Below are 22,819 nucleotides of genomic sequence, written 5' to 3' on the forward strand. Positions count from 1 at the left end.
TTTTTTGTCTTTTTGTTGTTGTTGCTATTTCTTGGGCCGCTCCCGCGGCATATGGAGATTCCCAGGCTAGGGGTTGAATCGGAGCTGTAGCCACCGGCCTACGCCAGAGCCACAGCAACGCGGGATCTGAGCCGTGTCTGCAACCTACACCACAGCTCACAGCAACGCCGGATCATTAACCCACTGAGCAAGGGCAGGGACCGAACCCGCAACCTCATGGTTCCTAGTCGGATTCGTTAACCACTGAGCCACGACGGGAACTCCATCATGTTCTTATTTTTAAAAGGTGATATTACAGGGTATGTGTGTTTGCGACAATTTACCCAAGCTGTATAGTTATTTTTGGTTTAATTTTTTTCCTCAGAGATTTCAGTTGTCATGTTTCTGGTCACAGATCAAATACTGACATAAATATATATATATATAAATATATATATATCATAAATATAAATGTCATATATGTATTTCTGTGTATAAATGTATGTGTATATGTCTGTGTTTCTATGGGACATGCTGTATACTTATGTGCACTTTTGTGTATATACCTATACTTAAATAAAAGGTTAAAAAAAACCCAAAATATTATGGTCACTACTGTATAAAATATATACTATGTAGACTAGGATGTATATATGATAGCACTTGTTTATGATTTTCTTTAATGATTTTCTTATAGTCAGTTAAGAAACAAATGCTTTAACCTTTAAAAAACATTTGTAATCATGAGAAATATACCTAATATTATGTTCCTTACTTGTATTTTTATTGCAGCTTTATTGAGATATAATTCACATACCATACAGTTCATCCATTTCAAGTATACAGTTTAGTGGTTTTTAGTATATTCACAAGTAGTGAAACCATTACCCCAGTGTTACATCATTTCTCCGGAGAGAAACCCAATACTCATTAGCTATTTCCTTTATGCTTTTTTCCCCTTTTTTGGTCACCCTGTGGCGTATGGAGTTCTCTGGCAGGGATCAGGTCTGAGCTGTAGTCGTGACCTAAGCTGCAGCTGCAGCAATGCCGGATCTTTTACCTGTGCGGGGCCAGGGTTTGAACCTGAGTTTCAGCGCTCCAGAGATAGCACCAGTCCCATTGTGCCATAGCAGAAACTTCTTAAGTTACAGATGGGTTTTCTTTCTTTGGAGTAATAACTTTCCACTTCTCTTGATTTAGTAAGTGGGAGAGTGGAGTAAGTGGTATACTTAGAAATGTGTTTCTATTTATTAGGAAATATTTCAGAATTTAAAAAATAAGGTATGCATGGGATTCTTGCCAAATATTAGTTATTTTGTTAGGTTGCTTGCTTTAAAATGGTCCTGTGCATTTTAGGTAATATTCTACTCACTTCTTGCCAGTTTTATAGAAGAAATTCCTCAGAAAACTGAGGTTCAAAAAGATTAAGTAACTTGTCCAAGTTCACACAGTTGTGGAAAGGTAGAGCAAGAGTTTAAACCTAGGGGGTTTTGTTTTGTTGTTTTAATACATGTAAGAACTCTTTACTGAATATGTTCACTAACCACAGACCATTTTTTCTTTTCTTTTTTTTTTTTTTTTTGGTCATTTTAGGGCTGCACCCACAGCATATAGAAGTTCTCTCAGGCTAGGGACCAAATTGGAGCTGTAGCTGCCAGCCCACGCCACAGCCACAGCAGTGCCAGATCTGAACCGCATATTTGACCTGTGCTGCACTTTGCGGCAATGCTCTTAACCCACTGAGCAGGCCAAGGATCGAATCTGTGTCTTCATGGATACTAGTCGGGTTCTTAACTCATTGAGCCACAACGGGAACTCAACCACAGACCATCTTAAAGATTACAAAATTTAGGATTTATGGAAATAGTTAAGTTATAGGATGCTGGCTAATGACAGCATCACCAGGAGTCTAAAGATGTATGTAATTTTCCAGTGGTATTTAATGAAATAATGTGATATCCTTGAGTAGTTTTGAGAAGAGGCTAAAGGTTAATGCTTCTCTATATGGTATTTATGAACAGTTTTGTTTTTGGTTTCCCATTGATGATTTCTTTGGAAAAAGTGAAGGTGTTCAACCTGTACCTTGTACAAGGGGTTAGTACTACTTTTACCTCTGTGAAAATGAAAAATAATCACTCCTTCCTAAAAGTGAAGTTGCAAAATATCCTTACTGTTGCAGATGTTCCCAGTAGGTAATTTGGCAGAACTTGTTAAGTGTTAAATATTCTAGTAAGGGGCGCGTTTTAACGGTTCTGACTTGGAGTTTCCTGGTGGCTCTGGGTTAAGGATCTGGAGTCATCACTGCTGTGGCATGAGTTCATTCCCTGGCCCTGGAACTTCCACATGTCACAAGTGTGGCCAAAAAAAAAGGTTCTGTTTTTATGAGGATTACTTTTACAATTAATCAGTAGTTAAAAGCCTTGAAGAGTTTTTTTCTAGTTAAGGTAAGGAATCCTTTGGGGCGAGTTCCCGTCGTGGCTCAGTGGTTAATGAACCTGACTAGTATCCATGAGGACATGGGATCAAATCCCTGGCCTCGCTCAGTGGTTTGAGGATCCAGCATTTCTGTGAGCTGTGGTGTAGGTCACAGATGCAGCTCGGCGGACCCCCAGTTGCTGTTGCTGTGGCTGTGGCGTAGGCCGGCAGCTACAGCTCCAATTCGACCCCTAGTCTGGGAACTTCCATATACTGTGGGTTTGGCCCTAAAAAAAAGACAAAAGATTTAAAAAAAAAAAAAAAAAAAAAAGAATCCAGTGGCATCATGTGGCTTTTGTAACCTGGTCTGCCATGAACAAAAATATAAATTCTTTTTTTTTTTTTTTTTTTCCTTTTTTGGCCACCCCGTGGCATATGGAGATCCTCGGCCAGGGATGAGAATCCAAGCTGCAGTTTCGATGCCCCAGCAACACTGGATCCTTAACTCACTGTGCTGGGCCAGGGATCGAACCCAAATCCCAGTGACATCCAGAGACACCACCGATCCCATTGTACCACAGCAGGAACTCCCAAAAATATGAATTCTTGATTGTTGACTATGAAGGAAAAAAACTATTTCTGTTAATCATGAAAATTACCTTAATGAAAGGAAAAGTTCTAATTGTATTGCAAGGAAACTGAGGTCTTGGGAGGTTAAAAGATGTAGACTAAGAGCTCACAGTTAATGACAGAGTGTCTAGGTGCCGGTCTCCTGAATTCTAGTCTGTAATTCTTTCCACTAATAAACTAGTGAGTATACTTAAAACTAGAAACCTTTCAAAGACTGTTTTATCCTTTAGTCCATTTTAATCTGCAGACCGCAGATGAGGCTGAATTTATATGATCATATCATTATATAATTCTGTGACTATTTTGTAGAATCATAGATATAATTTTTTGGTACATAAAAGCATTTATTTTCAGATTCTTAGAATATATGGAAATACAGAAAAAGAAGAAATTACATATATAAATATGATAATTATATGTATCTGCAGAAATTATCAGATGAAAACACACACACCACTCTTTAGTGGACCTAATTATGTACATTTTATGTCCCACTGTTTTCTCGAAAGATTATTATTTACTTTCTCATATTGTAATTTATACATCTAAGTTTTCTGATTTCTTATTTTGTTGATTTTTTTTCTTTTTTGCTTCCCCCACCCCCCATAGATCTTGAGCCAGATGATTGTGCATCCATTTACATCTTTAATGTAGATCCACCTCCATCTACTTTAAACTCACCACTTTGCTTACCACATCATGGATTATCGTCTCACTCTTCTGTTTTGTCACCATCGTTTCAGCTCCAAGGTCACAAAAACTATGAAGGAACTTGTGAAATTCCTGAATCTAAATACAGCCCATTAGGTGGTCCCAAACCCTTTGAGTGCCCAAGCATTCAAATTACATCCATCTCCCCTAACTGTCATCAAGAAATTGATTCTCATGAAGATGACCTACACATAAATGACCCAGAAAGGGAATATTTGGAAAGGCCTTCTAGAGATCATCTCTATCTTCCTCTTGAGCCATCCTACCGGGAGTCCTCCCTTAGTCCTAGTCCTGCCAGCAGCATCTCTTCTAGGAGCTGGTTCTCAGATGCATCTTCTTGTGAATCTCTTTCACATATTTATGATGATGTGGATTCAGAGTTGAATGAAGCTGCTGCTCGATTTACTCTTGGATCCCCTCTGACTTCTCCTGGTGGTTCTCCAGGAGGCTGTCCTGGAGAAGAGTCCTGGCATCAGCAGTATGGACTTGGACACTCCTTGTCACCCAGACAGTCTCCTTGCCACTCTCCTAGATCTAGTGTCACTGATGAGAATTGGCTGAGCCCCAGGCCAGCCTCAGGACCCTCATCAAGGCCTACCTCCCCCTGTGGGAAACGACGGCATTCTAGTGCTGAGGTTTGTTATGCTGGGTCTCTTTCACCCCATCACTCACCTGTTCCTTCTCCTGGTCACTCCCCCAGGGGAAGTGTGACAGAAGATACCTGGCTCAATGCTTCTGTCCAGGGTGGATCAGGCCTTGGCCCTGCACTTTATCCGTTTCAGTACTGTGTAGAGACTGATATCCCTCTGAAAACAAGGAAGACTTCTGAAGATCAAGCTACTGTACTACCAGGAAAATTAGAGCTTGGTTCAGATGACCAAGGGAATCTTTCACCATCCCGGGAACCTTCAATAGATGATGGCCTTGGATCTCAGTATCCTTTAAAGAAAGATTCATCTGGTGACCAATTTCTTTCAGTTCCTTCACCCTTTACCTGGAGCAAACCAAAGCCTGGTCACACCCCTATATTTCGGTGAGTTGGTGGAAATGGCTTATGGACATTCTTTATGTTTATGGGTTTTTGGTAGCCTGTAACTACGTTATCTACATAAAATAATTTGATCATTTTTCCGCCTCCTTTTTTTTCTTCAGTTTCTTTCAAATAACTTAAAATTCACATTTATCTTCCTTTTAGTCTTTTTTTTTTTTTTTTTTTTTTTTTAGGGCTGCACCCACGGCATATGGAAGTTCCCAGGCTAGGGGTCAAATCGGAGCTACAGCTGCCAGCCTTCACCATAGCCACAGCAATGAGGGATCTTAGCTGTGTCTGTGACCTATACCCGATGGCAACGCCAGATCCTTAACCCACTGAGCGAGGCCAGGGATCAAACCTGCATCCTTATGGATACTAGTTGGATTCGTTATTGCTGAGCCACCATGAGAATGCCATTTTCCTTTTAGTCTTAAAAGTATCTTTGGATAGTCTCAAGTTACAGGTTTTTTTTTTTTTTTTTGTCTTTTTCTCCTTTCTAGGGCCGCACCTGCAGCATATGGAGGTTCCCAGGCTAGGGGTCTAATCGGAGCTGTAGCCTCTGGCCTACGCCAGAGCCACAGCAATGCGGGATCTGAGCCGCATCTGTGACTTACACCACAGCTCATGGCAACACTGTATCCTTAACCCACTGAGCAAGGCCAGGGATTGAACCTGCAACCTCCTGGTTCCTAGTCGGATTCGTTAACCACTGAGCCACGACGGGAACTCCTCAAGTTACAATTTTAAAAGTTGTAATGAATGGTAGGCAATAATAAATTATATTTCTTATCTAAAGAGCTTCTTGTAAAAGATTGATTATAGTATGGATTAAATTACTAATAAACCACCTTGGGGAATAGACTTTTTATATTTTTCAGAGCTTAATATGCAAATGAAATTTACCTTTTTATATTTGTAGCGATTGGGGTTTTTTTTCATAATTTATTTTTTGGTCTTTTGACTTTATAAGTTTGTGATTTTTTTTTATTACTGTAGAGGAATTTTTAAATTTTATGTATTTGAAATTTGTCTTTTCCCTTATGGTTTTTGGATTTTGTTATGTTTGAAAGCCTATCCCTTTATAAAATAATTTAAAAAACAAAAAGTTAGAGTTTTCATGTGGTGCAGCAGGTTAAGGATCTGGTACTGTCACTGCAGCAGCTCAGGTCGCTGCTGTGGTATGGGTTTGATACCTGGCCTGGGAACTTCCACAAGCTGCAGGTGACAATACCAGATCCTTAACCCACTGAGCCGCCAGGGAAATTCCATAGGTTTTTACCTCAAATTTTAATATGTTGCTAACTACAGAGGGAGGGGAAAAGCAATAGGGAGGAAGGGAGAAGCAACATGTGTGATCAACTGATTTCAATAGCTACACACCAAAGTGAGAGATATATGTCTGTTGAGACACAGGGGAGTTTGGATCCGTGGAGAGATGCTGATGGATATATACAGAGATAAGCATCTTTGCTGTAGGAAATGACATTATTATTTTGACTGTTTTTGTAATTACACATAGTTGAGATATAGTTAACAGTTTTTGTTTTGTTTTTTTTTTCTTTTTACTACTGCACATGTGGCATATGGAAGTTCCTAGGCTAGGGGTCAAATTGGAGCTGCAGCTGCAGGCCTGTGCCACAACCCCAGCAACACTGGGTCTGAGCCACATCTGAGACTTACACCACAACTTGCAGCAACACCAGATCCTTAACTGAGCGAGCCCGCATCCTCTCAGACACTATGTCAGGTTCTTAACCCACTGAGCCACAGTGGGAACTCCTGTTTACAGTTTTATAAAATGTTAGAATTTGTCCTTTTTAAAAAAAAAACCCGGAAATGAAAAAGTAGATAAAAATTGATTTTATTCTTCAGGTGAAAGTTATTTTTTAAATAGCCACCATAGCAAATGTTATAACTTACTGAATGAAGTATTATATGGTTTTTGTCTTTTTTGGCTGCTCTTGCAGCTTGTGAAAATTCCTGGGCCAGGGATCGAGCCTGTGCCAAAGCAGTGACCCAAGCTGATGCAGTGATCATGCCAGATCATTGACCAGCTGTGCCAAAGGAAAATTCCATAAGTGAAGTTGTTTTGGGAATACTTCATTTTGTAGATCACAGGAAGAAATGTTGGTACTTTCAAAGAAGTAATTTGAATCACTGCTTGACAATAATAGCATGGTGAAATGCGTCTTTGTGTGTTTTGTTTATAGCACATCTTCATTACCTCCACTAGACTGGCCTTTACCAACTCATTTTGGACAGTGTGAACTGAAAATAGAAGTGCAGCCTAAAACTCACCATCGAGCCCATTATGAAACTGAAGGTAGCCGAGGAGCTGTAAAAGCATCTACTGGGGGACATCCTGTTGTGAAGGTATGAGATTTGGTATTTTGTAGATATCATACAGCTGTTAATGAAAGAGTCTATTCAGTCAGGTACTATTGAGCCCAAAGAGAAAATTTTCAGACCTAGAAATCTTCTATTGAGGTTTTGTCTCCTTGTCGATATAGCAGCATTTCTGCATTGAGGTTTTTCTTTTTTTTGTTATTTGTTTGTTTTGTTTTGGCTAGGTTAAAAGATATTCTTCCTGGACTGACTCTCCAGCTGGTTAAACTCTGGGGAAAGAAGATTATAATGCTCAATAGTTGTTTTATGATTTAAAAAATGACTGTGTTGTTTATATGTACAATACATGCTTCTTTAAAATCGAAATAATACAGAAAACTAGAGCAAATAAAACAATAAATTAGCTAAAATCTAAATTCCTCAGATAACATTTGATTCATATTCCAAGTAGGAGTTCCCTGATGGCATAGTGGGTTAAGAATCCCATGGTGTCACTACTGTGGTGCAGGTTTGATTCCCGGCCTGGGAACTTCCATATGCCACAGATGTGGCCAAAAAGAAAATATCTGATTCCCTGTTTAAGGGGAGACTAACACTTTGGATATTATCAATATCATCAATGTTTTATATTCTCCCTGTGAGTGACATTTTTTTCTAATTTCCTTTCTTTTTTCTTTTTCTTTTTTTTTTTCCGTTTTTGGCCTCTCTGAGGCATATGGAGTTCCTGGGCCAGGAGTCACATCCGAGCTGTGGTTGTGACCTCCACCACAGCTGTGGCAATGCCGGATCCTTTAACCTGCTGTTCTGGGCTGGGGATTGCACTTGTGTCCTTGGCACTGCAGAGATGCTGTCGATCCAACTGAACCATAGCAGGAACTCCTAACTTGTTTCTTAAAGAAATAAATCATTCATTATACTTGAAATTACTGATTTAACCAGAGTATGTTTGGATGTTGATAGTTCCTTTTAGTTTCCCAGTGCATATGATGCTCCCTTTCAAATTGAGATTCTTCCCTACTGCAAGGAAAATCTACATTATGTATCTATATACATTTCCTATTCCATTTGTTTTGTCCTTTACTTCAGAGACTCCAATTGCTCCTCAGATCTTGACTTGTCTTTGTCCATCCTCCATATCTATGTTCTTTTCTCTGGATATTTTAATGTCTTTTTAAATCATTTATTGTGATTTTTTTTTTTTTTTAAGACTTCCTTTTTTTTTTTTTTTTTTGGTCTTTTTGCTATTTCTTGGGCCGCTCCCGCGACATATGGAGGTTCCCAGGCTAGGGGTCAAATTGGAGCTGTAGCCACCAGCCTATGCCAGAGCCACAGCAACGCGGGATCCGAGCCGCGTCTGCAACCTACACCACAGCTCACGGCAACGCCGGATCGTTCACCCACTGAGCAAGGGCAGGGACCGAACCCGCAACCTCATGGTTCCTAGTCGGATTTGTTAACCACTGCGCCACGACGGGAACTCCGATGTTTTTGATATATTTGTCACTTGCTGCTTCTTTTTTTTTTGGTGGGGAGTGTCAAACCTGTGGCATTTGGAAGTTCCTGGCACAGCCACAGCAACACCAGATCTGACCTGTCTGCAGCCTACGCTGGCAGCTCAAGGCAACACTGGATCCTTAACCCATGGATCCTTAACTCAGTGAGCGGGGCCAGGGAATGAACTCTCATTCTCATGGATTCAGGTTGGGTTTGAACTGCTGAGCCACATCGGGAACTCCCTGTCACTTGCTGTTTCTAATTTAGCTTTTAGATCTGCGACTGTGTTTTGAATTTTAGAAGCAACGCTGTGTGGTTATGTTGTGAGCTACAAGGGAAGTCCTTGATTTTTGTTTGTTTTGTTTTTGTCTAAAAAGGACTGCACTCGTGGCGTATGGTAGTTCCCAGGCTAGGGGTCACATGGCAGCTACAGCCGCTGGCCTATGCCACAGCCACAGCAACGTGGGATCCAAGCTGCATCTGTAACCTACACCACAATGTCGTATCCTTGACCCACTGAGTGAGGCAAGGGATTGAACCTGCATCCTCATGAATACTAGTCAGGTTTATTTCCACTGCAGTACAACAGGAACTCCGGAAGTCCATGTTTTGAATTTTAATTTGGTTCCTTGGCTCCACTTTCCAGTCATTTGATATTTTATCACTTTATTGGTCTCATGGTTTATGTTATTTTATTTTATTTTTATTTTTAGGGCTGCACCCACAGCATATGGAAGTTCCAGGTGTGGAGTCAAATCAGAGCTACCGCTGCCAGCCTATATCACACCCACAGCAACACTGGATCCGTGCTGCATCTGCGACCTACACCACTGCTCATGGCAGTGCCGGATCCTTAACCCACTGAGCAAGGCCAGAGAGTGAACCGGCATCCTCATTGATACTAATTGGGTTTGTTAACCACTGAGCCACAGGGGGAATGGTCTCATGATTTATTGAATTTATATTGTTCAAATTTTTAGTGTGGAACACTCACCAGACTCTGTTTCTGGGTTTTCTTCTATGTGTGTGTGTTGAGCGAAGGCTTTGTTTTCATTTTTATTCTATTTTTCAATTGTCTTTAGCATAATTTCTTATTTTTTTCATTAAGTAAAAACAAAAACAAAAACTGTATATTATGGTTGCCTAATTGCCATGTCTTTTCCTCCCATTTTGTTTGAGAGGTCTGTAGCCTGAGGTGGTTGGGGCAAAAAGGTAGAGAATTAGTTAGGATAGGCCTGGTTGGGTTTGGCTCAGGAGAGTGGACAATATCATGTGTACTCCCAGTACTCTCATATGTATCATATTTTCATGAGCTTTGCTTGTTCCTCTAGTATAACACAGAGTTCTGGAAGGTGGTAAGCACTCCGACCTTTTTTGTCTCTGCCAGAGGCCCTGCAGCAGAACATAGGATCTTTTCTTCTTGAGGGATTATTTTTTCCTTGACTTTCCTTAGAGCTGCCTACTTTGATCTACTCTACAAATTAGTTAGCATTCTATGCTATTTTATTTTCCCACTTTATTACTTTTATTCGATTAATTTGTTCTTTAATTTTATTTACTCACTTTTCCTTATTACTGTTCCTGGTGGATGAAGGTAGGATTTGATTAGCAGCTTTCTCATACTGTATAAGAATCTTCTGTTTCACACTCCTTACCACCTTCTTCCCCTTTTGAAATTTATAACTCAAAGTTGTTCTTTGTTTGGCTATTATTGGTAGATTTTTGGCTGTTTGTTAACCCACACACACATACATTTTGTTTATTTTTTATTTTTTTGTCTTTATTTAGGACCACACCCGTGGTATGGAAATTTCCGGGCTAGGGGTCAAATCAGAGCTGCAGCTGCTGGCCTGAGCCACAGCCACAGCAATTTGGGATCCAAGCAGCATCTTCGACCTATGCCTAAGTGTGCGGCAGTGCTGGATCAGATCCTTAACCCACTGAGCAAGGCCAGTGTTCTGACCCGCATCCTACTGGATATAGTCAGGTTCTCAACCCGCTGAGCCACAATGGGAACTCTGACATTTTGTTTATTTTGTTAGGTATTAGAGGAAGAAGATTGTGATACTACCTTATTCCATCATCTTTATCCAAAAGTTCTTTTGTTTCTCTATCAAGAGAAAAATAAGCATTGCATGATGAGAGCAGATCATCTCAAATTGGAAATGAATCTTTCCTGAGTATACATACTCTACCACACTTGCAGGGTTGTATGCTTTGTATGGAATATTCAATTTGTGTGTACTAACTTCTGAAAGCACATTTTTTCCGCTCACAGAGGTGACCCTTCTCTGGGAACTAAGATGAATATTTGTAATATTTCTTTGCTATTCTAAGAATTTTTTTGTTTGTTTGTCTTTTGTTGTTTTAGGGCCGCCCCTGCGGCATATGGAGGTTCCCAGGCTAGGGGTCTAATGGGAGCTGTTGCTGCCTGCCTACACCGGAACCACAGCAACGTCAGATCTGAGCTGCGTCTGCGACATACACCACAGCTCACGGCAACACCGGATTCTTAACCTGCTGAGCGAGGCCAGGGATTGAATCCGCAACCTCATGGTTCCCAGTCGGATTCCTTTCCTCTGCGCCACAACAGGAACTCCTATAAGAATTTTTTAATACTCAGAAAAAAGGAAAGCATCAATTGCCATTTCAGACCAGATCATCATGCATAAGAGTGGTGTGCTTGGTTCTTAAGACTGGGAAAAATGCCTGGATTTTGTTTTATATGTGCTTTTTTTTTTTTGATGTTGTATTGCTATAATTTCTCTGTCATTCTGTTCATTGACACTTGGTTTGTGTCCAATTTTGAACTATTAATGAATAAAGCTATTATATGTTTTTTTTTCCACACATAAATTTTATGGACAAAGCATTCACATTTTTTGGTATATGTTTATATGTCCAGGAGTGGAATTGCTGGTTTTTCAAAGGAGCTGTAACAGTTTTAACTTCTAACCAGTCATACATGAAAGTTCTAGTTTCTCACCAGTCCTCACCAGTACCAGCACTTGGTTGTTGGTCTTTTAATTTTAACCATTGTAGTAGTGTAAAGATATCACACTGGCTTTATTTTTTTTAATTTTTTAATTTTATTTTTAATTTTTTTTTGTCTTTTGTCGTTTTAGGGCCACACCGTGGCAATGGAGGTTCCCAGGCTAGGGGTCTAATCAGAGCTATAGCTGCCGGGCTACACCAGAGCAATGCCAGATCTGAGCTGCATCTGCGACCTACACCACAGCTCACGGCAACACCGGATCCTCACCCCACTGAGTGAGGCCAGGGATTGAACCCGCAACCTCGTAATTCCTAGTTGGATTCATTTCCACTGTGCCATGATGGGAACTCCTCACACTGGTTTTAAATTGTGGTTTCTTGATAACCAGTGGTGTTGAACATCTTGTCACATGTTTATCAGAGATTTGGTTGTTGTTGTTGTTGTTGTTTTGAAGTTTCTGTTCATATCTCTTGGCCAATTTTTAAGTTATCTTTTTCTTATTGATTTGTAGAGTTGTTAATATTTTGGATGTAAGTCCTTTGTCAGATACATGTATTGCAGATGAAATGTCTTTTCCTAGTCTGTTGCTTGCATTTTCACTTTATTTTTTTCCTTCTGTCTTTTGTCTTTTTAGGGCCGTGTCCTTGCCATATGGAGGTTCCCAGGCTAGGGGTGTAATTGAAGCTATAGCTGCTGGCCTACACCACAGCCACAGCAATGCTGGATCCAAGCTGAGCATTCAACCTACACTACAGCTCATGGCAACATCAGATCCTTAACCCACTGAGCAAGGCCGGCATGGAACCTGCAATCTCATGGTTCCTAGTCGGATTTGTTTCTGTTGCGCCATGATAGGAACTCTTTTTTTTTTTTTTTTTGTCTGCATTTTCACTTTCTTAATTGTGTCTTTTTGATAAAGGGAAGTTTTTAATTTTAATGATGTTCAAATTATCAGTTGTCTTTTTCATGAATCGTGCTTTTGTATCTTTTCAAGAACCTTTGCTTACTCCAAGGTTATGAGGATAGCTTCCTGTGTTTTGTCCTGGAAGCTTTATTGCTTTACCTTTTACCTATAGGTCTTTGCTCTATCTTAAATTAATTTTTGTATATGAAATAAAGGTAAAGATTAAGATTTTTTTTTCCTTATGGATAGAAGTTGACCCAGTACCATTATTGAAAAGCCCATAATTTTTCTACTGTACTACATTGGTCCTTTGTCATAAATCAGGTGGCTGGACATTTAAATGTGACTCTTAACTCTTCTTTCTGTGCCATTGGTCTCTTTGGTCTGTCTTAGTACCATCACTACCTTGTCTTAATTACAATGGCTTTATAGTAAATCTTGATATTTGGTAGTGTGGGTCTTCTTTTTTTTAAGGTTGTTTTGGCTATTCTAGTTCCTTTGCATTATTGTATGAATTTTAGAGTCAGTTTGTCAATCTCCACCCCACTCCCACCCCCAATCCCATTTAAGCAACACCATGCTGGGATTTTGATGAAGATTACGTAAGAGTTGGGATTCCCATTGTGGCTCAGTGGGTTAAGGATTGGGCATTGCCGCAGGCTGTGGTGTGGTTCTAAGATGTAACTTGGATCTGGCGTTGCTGTGGCTGTGATGTAGCCTGGCAGCTGCAGCTCTGATTCTGCCCCTAGTCTGGGAACTTCCACATGCTGCAGGTGCAATCCTAGAAAAGAAAAAGAAGAAAAAAAAGATTACGTAAGAGTTTTATAGTTTAGTCATACATTTAGTTCTTTTCTCCATTTGGGTTAATTTTTGTTAGGTAGGGTCCAACTTTATTCTTTTGCATGTAGGTAACCAGTTTTCCCAGCATCATTTGTTGAGAAAACTGTCTTTTCCTCATTGAATGGTCTTGACATTGTTGTCAGATATCATTTGACTATATGTGCAAGGGTTTATTTCTAGGCTCTCTTCTCTATTCCATTGATTCCTAATGTCTGTCTTTTTGCTTGTCCCATAGTGTTTTGATTATGATAGCTTTATAGTAAGTTTTGAAATCTGAAAGTGTCATCTAGCTTTGTTCTTTGTTTTTAAAGATTGTTTTGGCTGTTTAGGGTCCTTTGAGATTGTATATGACTTTTTTTATTTATATGGCTGCACCCATACCATATTGGAGGTTCCCAGGCAAGGGGTTGAATCGGAGCTGCAACTGCCAGCAATACCAGATCTGAGCCATGTCTGTGACCTATACCACAGCTCACGGCAATGCCAGATCCTTAACCCACTGAGCAAGGCTAGGGATCAAATCTGTGTCCTAATGGGTACTAGTCAGATTGTTTCCACTGAGCCACAATGGCAACTCCTGTATATTACTTTTTTTGGTCTTTTTTTAGGACCGCACCCACAGCATATGGAGGTTCCCAGGCTGGGGTCAAATCAGAGCTGCACCTGCCAGCCTACACCACAGCCACAGCAATCCCAGATCCAAGCTGCGTCTGAGACCTACACAACAGCTCATGGCAACGCCGGATCCTTAACCCACTGAACAAGGACAGGGGTCAAACCCTCGTCCTCATGGATACTAGTCGGGTTTGTTACAACTGAGCCACAACTAAGACTCCTATTTTTGGCTTTTTGATTATTGTAGGCTGTTTCTTTGCCAAGATCAACCTGAAGTATAAACTTAAAGTCTTCTCTGTTTTTTTCTGAGCCTTTCCTTGGGCATGAATGATTATTTTCTAACTTTCCTCATAAATGGACCGTTTTTTAAACAAAATATCCTAGTCTTTAATGTTCGGCTTCCATAAGGGGAAAAAGAAAAATGAGGTAGGGGTGCCAGCACTTTAAGTCTCCTGGAAGTCACTTCATCCAGAGGGGATGGGGTGTACACCAGTGGGGAAGGTGCAACAGCAATGGCTGCTCACCTCTTTGTCTCCGTCTTTATTGTCAGAAGCAGCAGTCAGTACAGTCAGTAGTCAGAGAATAGATCCCTGACATTTAGAGGATGAGCTTCTTTTTGTTTTTATTATTATTATTATTATTATTATTTTCTTTTTAGGGCTGCACCTGCAGCATATAGAAGTTCCTGGGCTGGGGGTTGAATCGGAGCTGCAGCTGCTGGCCTACACCACAGCCCTGGCAACCCCAGATCTGATTTGCATCTGTGATCACAGCTCATGGTTACGCTGAATCGTTAACCCACTGAACGAGGCCAGGGATTGAACCCACATCCTCATGGATACTAGTCAGGTTCTTAACCCGTGGAGCTACAACAGAAACTCCAAGAGGACAGGGCTTTTTTTGCCCTTTCTGATTACCGTAAGCTGCACAGGAACATGACACATGACAACGCATGGGGGATGGGTTGCTGCTACTGTGTTAATAGCGGAAGTTAACTGCAGTTAACTCTCCAGGCCTTTCTCTGGGAATTGTAAGCCTTCAGTAGATTCTGAAGGTTTGAAAAAGCTACATGAGACAGATTCTGCCAGTGCAGTTGTTGTCAAAGTGAGGAGACTGATGCTTTTTCCTCTGCCATCTTTCCAGAATCCTATCTTAATCTTTATATCTTATATTTCTTCTTTTTGTCTTATTGCATTGACTAGCTCCCCTAGTACACAGTCAAATTAAAGTGGTAGGCATTGTCTTTTTCCCAAACTCAGTGGAAAAGCCTTCATAATTGTGCCATTAAGTGATTTGTTAGGTATAGACTTTTGGTGGGTTTTTTCCTTTCAGATTAAGGGTGTTTCTTTATCCTAATTTGCCAGCACGTTTTTATTTCTGTTTTTTGTTTATTTTAAATCACAAATAGGTGTTGGGTATTATCACTTTTTCTTGCAGAAATGTCTTCTATCTGAAGAATGTTAAAAAAAAGGTGTATAGTCATTGTCTACTTTTTAAAAAAATTTTATTATAGTTGATTTACAGTGTTCTGTCAGTTTCCCATTGTCTACTTTTTTTTTTTTTTTTTTTTTTTTGGTCTTTTGTTGTTGTTGTTGCTATTTCTTGGGCCGCTCCCGCGGCATATGGAGGTTCCCAGGCTAGGGGTTGAATCGGAGCTGTAGCCACCGGCCTACGCCAGAGCCACAGCAACACAGGATCCGAGCCGCGCGTCTGCAACCTACACCACAGCTCACGGCAACGCCGGATCGTTAACCCACTGAGCAAGGGCAGGGACCGAACCCGCAACCTCATGGTTCCTAGTCGGATTCGTTAACCACTGTGCCACGACGGGAACTCCTACTTCTTACTTATATTTTCTATAATCTGATGAATTCATAGATGGAGAGTACAAAGTAGAAATGAATGTTCTTTTATTATCAAATTGGGCTGATAGATGAAAGATAAGAGTCTTTTTTTTTTTTTTTTTTTTTTTTTTGTCTTTTTGCCTTTTCTAGGGCCGCTCCCATGGCATGTGGAGGTTCCCAGGCTAGGGGTCTAATTGGAGCTGTAGCTGCCGGACTACGCCAGAGCCACTGCAACGCCAGATCTGAGCCGCACCTGCGACCTACACCACAGCTCACAGGAACACCGGATCATTAACCCACTGAGCAAGGCCAGGGATCAAACCCGCAACCTCATGGTTCCTAATCAGATTTGTTAACCACTGCTACATGATGGGAACTCCGAAAGATAAGAGTCTTTCATCTCTTTTAATAGTTTATGGTTAAGAACTATAGAATTATAAAGTCCTATTTAGAAACGTCTTCCAAGTTCCCAGTGGTTTTTTGGGTTTTATACATTCCACAATATTTTTAATGTGGTGAGAGTAAAAAATTTCTTTAGTGCCTTCAGAATGTACAGACACAATTGAGAAGTAGATGCAGTTTAATCTAAAACAAAAATAACTTGTTTACTTATTGCTAGGAAATTAATCTTTAATAAAGTTAACTGTATAATATATATGAAGCTGTTGAAAAATACCACCTGCCTTCTAGCCAACTAATAACCCTTTCTTTTATTGAAGGTAAATAATCTTATTTATTAATATGGTCTGTAAATATGGTCTGTAATACATTCAGAGTAGTTTGTTTCTGTAGCTGGAGATTCAGGGAGGGGAGTGGAATCAGACATGTTTCCTATAGTTCAGTGAGATTTGCAAATGAGATAATAACAAGAGTATGGTAAAAGTTTAATGGAGGAAATTCAGATCTCTATGAGAGCAGATAGGGACCTGAAACCCAGATGTAGAGGGTGAATCAGGCTGAGGAACTTTTATGTGCCATGGGCACAGCCAAAAAAGAAGTGGGGAGAGGGAGGGAAAAAGGAAGGAAGGAAGGATACACAACATTATTTCATTTGTCCAAAAAGTATTAGTATTTTAGGAATTATTGAAATATTTTATTCTTGTTTTTCAAAATGTAAAAATAATGTAAATTTTTAATTAACATAGGGAATGACAACTTTATTTAAATAACAGATATACTGCTTGTCAAAGTTCCTGTTGTGGCACAGTGAGTTCAGAATCTGACTATGGTGGCTTGTGTCACTGTGGAGGTGCAGGTTCATTCCCCAGCCTGGTGAAGTGGGTTAAAGAATCTGGTGTTGTCGTGGCTGCAGCCGAGGTCTCAGCTGTAGCTCAGATCTACTGGGAATCAGCTCAGTTGATTGTGGTTCAGCTGCTATAGGAATGTAAAATGGTAAAGCCATTCTGGAAAGTAGTTTGTCCCTGGCCCAGGAGCTTCTATATGCCATGTGTTTGACCATAGAAACAGACAAACAAAAAACAAATATACTGCTTATGGACCAAAATGAATGTTCTTTAAGAGCTTTTACATTGTCTTTTTAGCAAATGATGCTGGAGCAATTAGACATCTAAAAGCAAAAAGATAAATCTTAGCCTAAACCTCACATCACATACAAAAGTTAATTCAAGATGGAATTGTGAATTTAAATGTGAATTATAAAACCATAAAACTTTTAGAAAGAAAACGTAGGAGAAAGTCATTCGAACCTCAAGCAATGAGAAAAGTTCTGGGACATGATACCAAAAGAAGAAAAAACTGATAAATCAGACTAAATCAAAATTTAAAAGTTTAGCTCCGTGAAAGATCCTATTAAGAGAACGGGAAAGACAAGCTGTAGACAGGGAGAAAACGTTTGTAAACCACATATCTGATAAGGATCTTGTATCTAGAATATATAAAGAACTCAAAACTCAACAGCGAAAAAGCAATTCAACTAGACATGAACAGACATTTTGCCAAGGAGGAGATAAGTTGGCAGATAAGCATGTGAAAAGATTTTCCACATCATTAGCCATTAGGAAAATGCAAATTAAAACCACAGTGAGATATACAGTATGCCTAGAAGAAGAGTTAAATAAAAAATATTGAAACATTAAGGTGCCAGGAAACTTGATCTCATCCAAACTGCTATTGGGAATGTAACATGGTAGAGCCATTCTGGAAAAATAGTTTGTCAAGTTCTTAAAAAACTAAACTTGCACTTACCATGTGATCCAGCAATTGCACTTGGCATTTATCACAGAGAAATAAATACTTATTCATACAATAACCTGTAAAGTTCATAGTGGCATCATTTTTCATAGTCAGAAATTAGACACAAGCAAATGGATGATAATTATTGTTAAATTCTGGTATGTAGTGCACGATCACTCAGCAGTAAAAAGAAAGAAATTGTTGATACATACATGGATGGTTTTCCATGGAACCATGGTTAGTGGAAAAAAGCACTCTCAAATGGTTAAATACTATGGTTCCATATATATATATATATATATAAAACATTCTCAAAATGGCAAAGCCGTAGATATGGAGACCAGATCAATGATTGCCAGGGAATAGGAACTCATTGAAGATTGTGAATGTAAAGTGGTAACAAGCACAAGAGAGTTCCTTTGTGGTAATGGAGGAGTTCTGGATCTTGACTGTTTTAGTGGTTACTCGAAATCTATGTATGGTAAGAAATTGCATAAAGCTACACACATTTTATTATGTACAGTGATAAGTTTTCTGAAGGAATAAATATTTTGAGTCTTATCCCAAAAGCTACTGAAATTTCAGATGGAGACTGTAGAATTTTTTTCATGACAAGACTTTGTATTTCATTATATACCAAGATCCATTTCCAGGTGATGGGTTTTTTTATATGATTTTGTTAAACGCACATTTTCAGTTTGAAGCAATTCATATTATGGAAACTTAATTTTTGTATGTTTAGTGTCTTCATTGTGCTGTGTTTCTGATATATTCAGATCCTATCCCCCCCCCCCCCAAGTAGAACTGATAACAAAACTCCTCTTATTGAAACTGTTCTAGTCTGTCCTATAGTGACCTTCGGGCTTTAATCCTCTGGCTTTAGTTAAATTAAGCAGGCACAGACCTTTGCTATGGAAATGATTCAGAAACATAACAAACAACTTGGCTTACTTTCTTCTACAGAGCAGAAGGTGGCCTAAAGAGAAGTATACTGATATAAGATGAGAGTTTTTAGAGAGTAGTGTTAACAGTGACAATAATTTGTTTATTGCCTATAACATAATGCTCCTCTGGAAATGAGATGAAATGATAGTCTGATTAATTTATCTGCTGTTCTTTTAAAATCCATGAGATGGCAAAGGAGAAGACCTAGTTTTCTTATGCTATAGTATATGTGCTTGGAGCAGATGTTGACTGAGTATGTGTTATGAAATATATTTCCTTTGAAATCTTATATGTGTGGTTACCTCCCCCCATCACTGGTTCATTTTACTATCAAAGTATAAAGGACAGGTGGCTTATGTCTTTGCCAAGCTGGTATTAATTTGAGTCATCTAATATGACTAGGTTACTTTGGAATATAGTACTTACTGGTATGTTATGTGATATTTGAGTAACTTAATAGATAGCAATAAAATTTTTAGTTTGTATTTTCTGTTTTAGATTTTATTGCTTCATTTTGAACAGCTACTGTAGTGGCTATAATTCTTATTTAAACAATTCTATTGACTAACCTTTTGTGTTATTTTGCTCCACCAAATTATACTCTCTCATTTCAAAATTCATTCATTTAGCATTGATTAAATGCCTGTACTACTAAGCTCTGGAGATAACAAGATAGACAGTGTCTCCTTCACAGTACTTTGAGGCAAATGATAAAATTGTTTGTATCTCTTCCTCCACTATATGGAGGAGTTGGTTCCATAAAATAATTTGTTTAGTACAGGATTAAACATGAACAATCAACAAGTATAGCAGAAAGAAATTGGCTAATCACACGAGTTTGAGATAGTTTCTTAATCTTTTTAGCTTCAGATCTTTCATCTGTAAGCTGGAAAAAATGATATGTACGCCACAGGAGTTTTAGAATTAAATGAACTAATATAAGTTAAAGTATATCACTACTCTCTACCTTCTACTTTTTCACCTCTGTGTACAAATGTGGATGACTCTCATTCTCCATTATCACTTACCCCTTCTGCCACTATACAAACCAAAAGGGAAAAATAACTGAACTTTATTTGTGGGCATATGCACAAATACGCCCACACTTTTACTGGTTCTTCTTTAGTTACTGATCTGTATAGGCTTTTTTTTCTCTTTGCTGTAATCATGTTGGCATTTTATTTTTTTTATGGAATATTTTCCATTCAATTAAAGCTTTAAAATTTATTAACTTGTTTATACCAAAATATGTAAAAAGAAATCACAACTGAAAATATTGATAGATTCCTTAAACACACAAATTTAAATGTTTACAGAAAACTGCAACTTCCAGTTAAATATACTAGATTAAACATGTGTTTACCCTCTTTAGACATTCAGTAGGTATGACTTAAGCTTGTTGGTTGGAGAGAAAAAAAAAAACATTAAATAAGAAGCACAAATCATTTTACACTAAAGAATCTTGGAAAGGCTCACTGGTTTGAGATACAGGTGCCTCTGAATGTGAGGTGAGGCTGAAAACAGAAGCATTGGTTGAAGGTCTACAAAAGAAGCAGTTAAACTTCCCAGATGTTTCTCTCTTATGTGGTTTAACCAAGCGTTAACTTCTTTTTTTTTTTTTTTTTTTTTTTTTTTTTTTGTCTTTTGTCTTTTTTGTTGTTGTTGTTGTTATTGTTGCTATTTCTTGGGCCGCTCCCGCGGCCTACACCACAGCTCACGGCAACGCCGGATCCTTAACCCACTGAGCAAGGGCAGGGACCGAACCTGCAACCTCATGGTTCCTAGTCGGATTCGTTAACCACTGTGCCACGACGGGAACTCCAAACCAAGCGTTAACTTCTGAGTTACCTTAGGAGAATACTGGAGATTTATTCTTTAGAGGGTGTGAAATAGAAATTTTAGGTTCTAGAATAACTGAAGGCAGGGTTTGAGAATTTGTACAGAAAAATGAGGTGGGGATGGAATGGGAGGCATAATGGAAGTCTTTATAGTGAACAGGGTGACCTCTGACCACTCTTGATTCTTAACTCCTAAGATGCTTGCAATAGGTTTATCTTCCCTATGAGAGCCTGGAGGATTTGCTTTTAGGTAGACTGGTCCAAGATAAAATACCTTTGTGCCTCTTGACTTATGTATCTTCTAGACTGGTGGTCCTCAGCCATATCAGACCCAACTCCGCCCTTTTTTAATTTCGAACAAATGTTTTGTAATACTCTATTTACCTGGAATGGAAATGCAAAGACAATATACCAGCCTACACCTATAGGAGTTCCCATTGTGGCACAGCAGAAATGAATCTGACTAGGAACCATGATGTTGCAGGTTTGATCCCTGGCCTCAGTGGGTTAAGGATCGATCATTGCGATGAGCTGTGGTGTAGGTCGCAGATCTGCGTTGCTGGGGCTGTGGTGTAGGCCAGCAGCTGTAGCTCTGATTTGACCCCTAGCCTGGGAACCTCCATATGCCATGGGTGTGGCCCTAAAAAGCAAAAAATAAAAAAACAAAACCAAAAATACTTAGGCCTATAATTTTAAAAATATCAACATAGGAAATCCCTGGTAGCTCAGCAAGTTAAGGATCTTGCATTGTCACTGCTTGGCTTGGGTCACTGCTATGGCATGGGTTCAATCCCTGACCTGGAAACTTTCACATGCTACAGCCAAAAATAAAATCAATATAATGCTTTAATATTAAGAGGAAATAAACTTAGAAAACCAAACTATAACAAAATGTTATGTTTCAAAATGAAAAGTCTTGATAATGACTGTAGAAAACACCATGGAGTAGTTAGATCCTTGGATCTTCAGTATCACTGGGGTGTTGCAAGGCACAAAAAGGCAAGATTGTTGATCAGCAACCCAAATCTCACAAGTGAGTGAATGACATTACTGGCAATGACATGATATTCTGAAATGATGAACTCTTGCTAAAGTTTTTCTCAATTTACATGGTAGTTGCATTTGTGAAAAATTCATATGTGTTAGGTTCCAGGTTTGTAAACTTTTCTGTATATATGACTATATATGATAGTTCTGAAGTTATGTGCAACGTAGGCTAATTCTACTCTTTGAAGAACGAATGATTATCTCATGCATTGGTAGGAATTTGAATCTGAGTCCCCTTTTCATTAAATGCCTGTAGTGCAACTCACTCATCATGTTGCCATACTCATTCATTTATAAATTGTGGCTGTTTTTTTTTTTTGTTTTGTTTTTTTTTTTGTCTTTTTGCCTTTTCTGGGGCTGCTCCCATGGCATATGGAGGTTCCCAGGTTAGGTGTCGAATCGGAGCTGCAGCCACCAGCCTACACCAGAGTCACAGCAACGCAGGATCCGAGCCGTGTCTTTGACCTACACCACAGCTCACGTCAACACCGGATCCTTAACCCACTGAGCAAGGGCAGGGGTCGAACCCACAACCTCATGGTTCTTAGTCGGATTCATTAACCACTGACCCACGATGGGAATTCCATATTGTGGCTGTTTTTGTGTAAGCTGGCAGAGTAGTTAAGATAGAGAACATACTGGCACTCTCATCGCTTCACACTGCTGCTCAGGCACTACAAATCACAGTGATGCAGTTAAAACTCAGTGGTGTTTCAGGTGCTGTGAGTATTGCTGTATGGAAACTTACATTGCATAAGCATCATGTCATCATGAAGTCAGCGTCATATTCATCATGTCAAAACAGAAAAGCAAAGAGGATTTCGAATGTCATCCTTCTAAAACACAGTAGACTGTGTATTATTTTGCTATGGCTAAGCTAAGACAATATATGTCTTATATAGCCTCATGTTCCTATCTAGGTGTTTCAGTGTTACCTTGAATACAGCATGACCAACATTGAAAACATTACTTATTGTCTTTATTCCAAAC

At 39.2% G+C, this 22,819-nt stretch overlaps 1 protein-coding gene across 14 annotated transcripts in view; it reads left to right on the forward strand.

Annotated features, from left to right (window-relative positions):
- NFATC3 (nuclear factor of activated T cells 3) overlaps positions 1–22,819 on the forward strand; it is a 140,581-nt gene that overhangs the window by 41,648 nt on the left and 76,114 nt on the right. For 9 of the 14 annotated variants that reach the window (XR_014805694.1, XR_014805695.1, XR_014805696.1 and 6 more), the window contains exons 2-3: positions 3,634–4,768; positions 6,979–7,141. The exons of 2 other annotated variants lie outside the window; for them this stretch is intronic. Coding sequence is in view for 5 of the 12 variants with exons in the window: in XM_021094126.2 (XP_020949785.1) it covers positions 3,634–4,768; positions 6,979–7,141 (1,298 nt within the window). In the remaining 7 variants the exon portion in view is untranslated. The remainder of the gene's footprint in view (positions 1–3,633; positions 4,769–6,978; positions 7,142–22,819) is intronic. 3 more of the 14 variants (XM_084959908.1, XM_084959906.1, XM_084959910.1) reach the window with 1 other exon arrangement.

Source organism: Sus scrofa, chromosome 6, assembly GCF_054392235.1.
Source record: "Sus scrofa isolate SSC_HxYL_T2T_F1_AM1 chromosome 6, Sscrofa_HxYL_maternal_Yorkshire_Landrace_v2.0, whole genome shotgun sequence".
Classification (NCBI taxonomy): Eukaryota; Metazoa; Chordata; class Mammalia; order Artiodactyla; family Suidae; genus Sus; species Sus scrofa.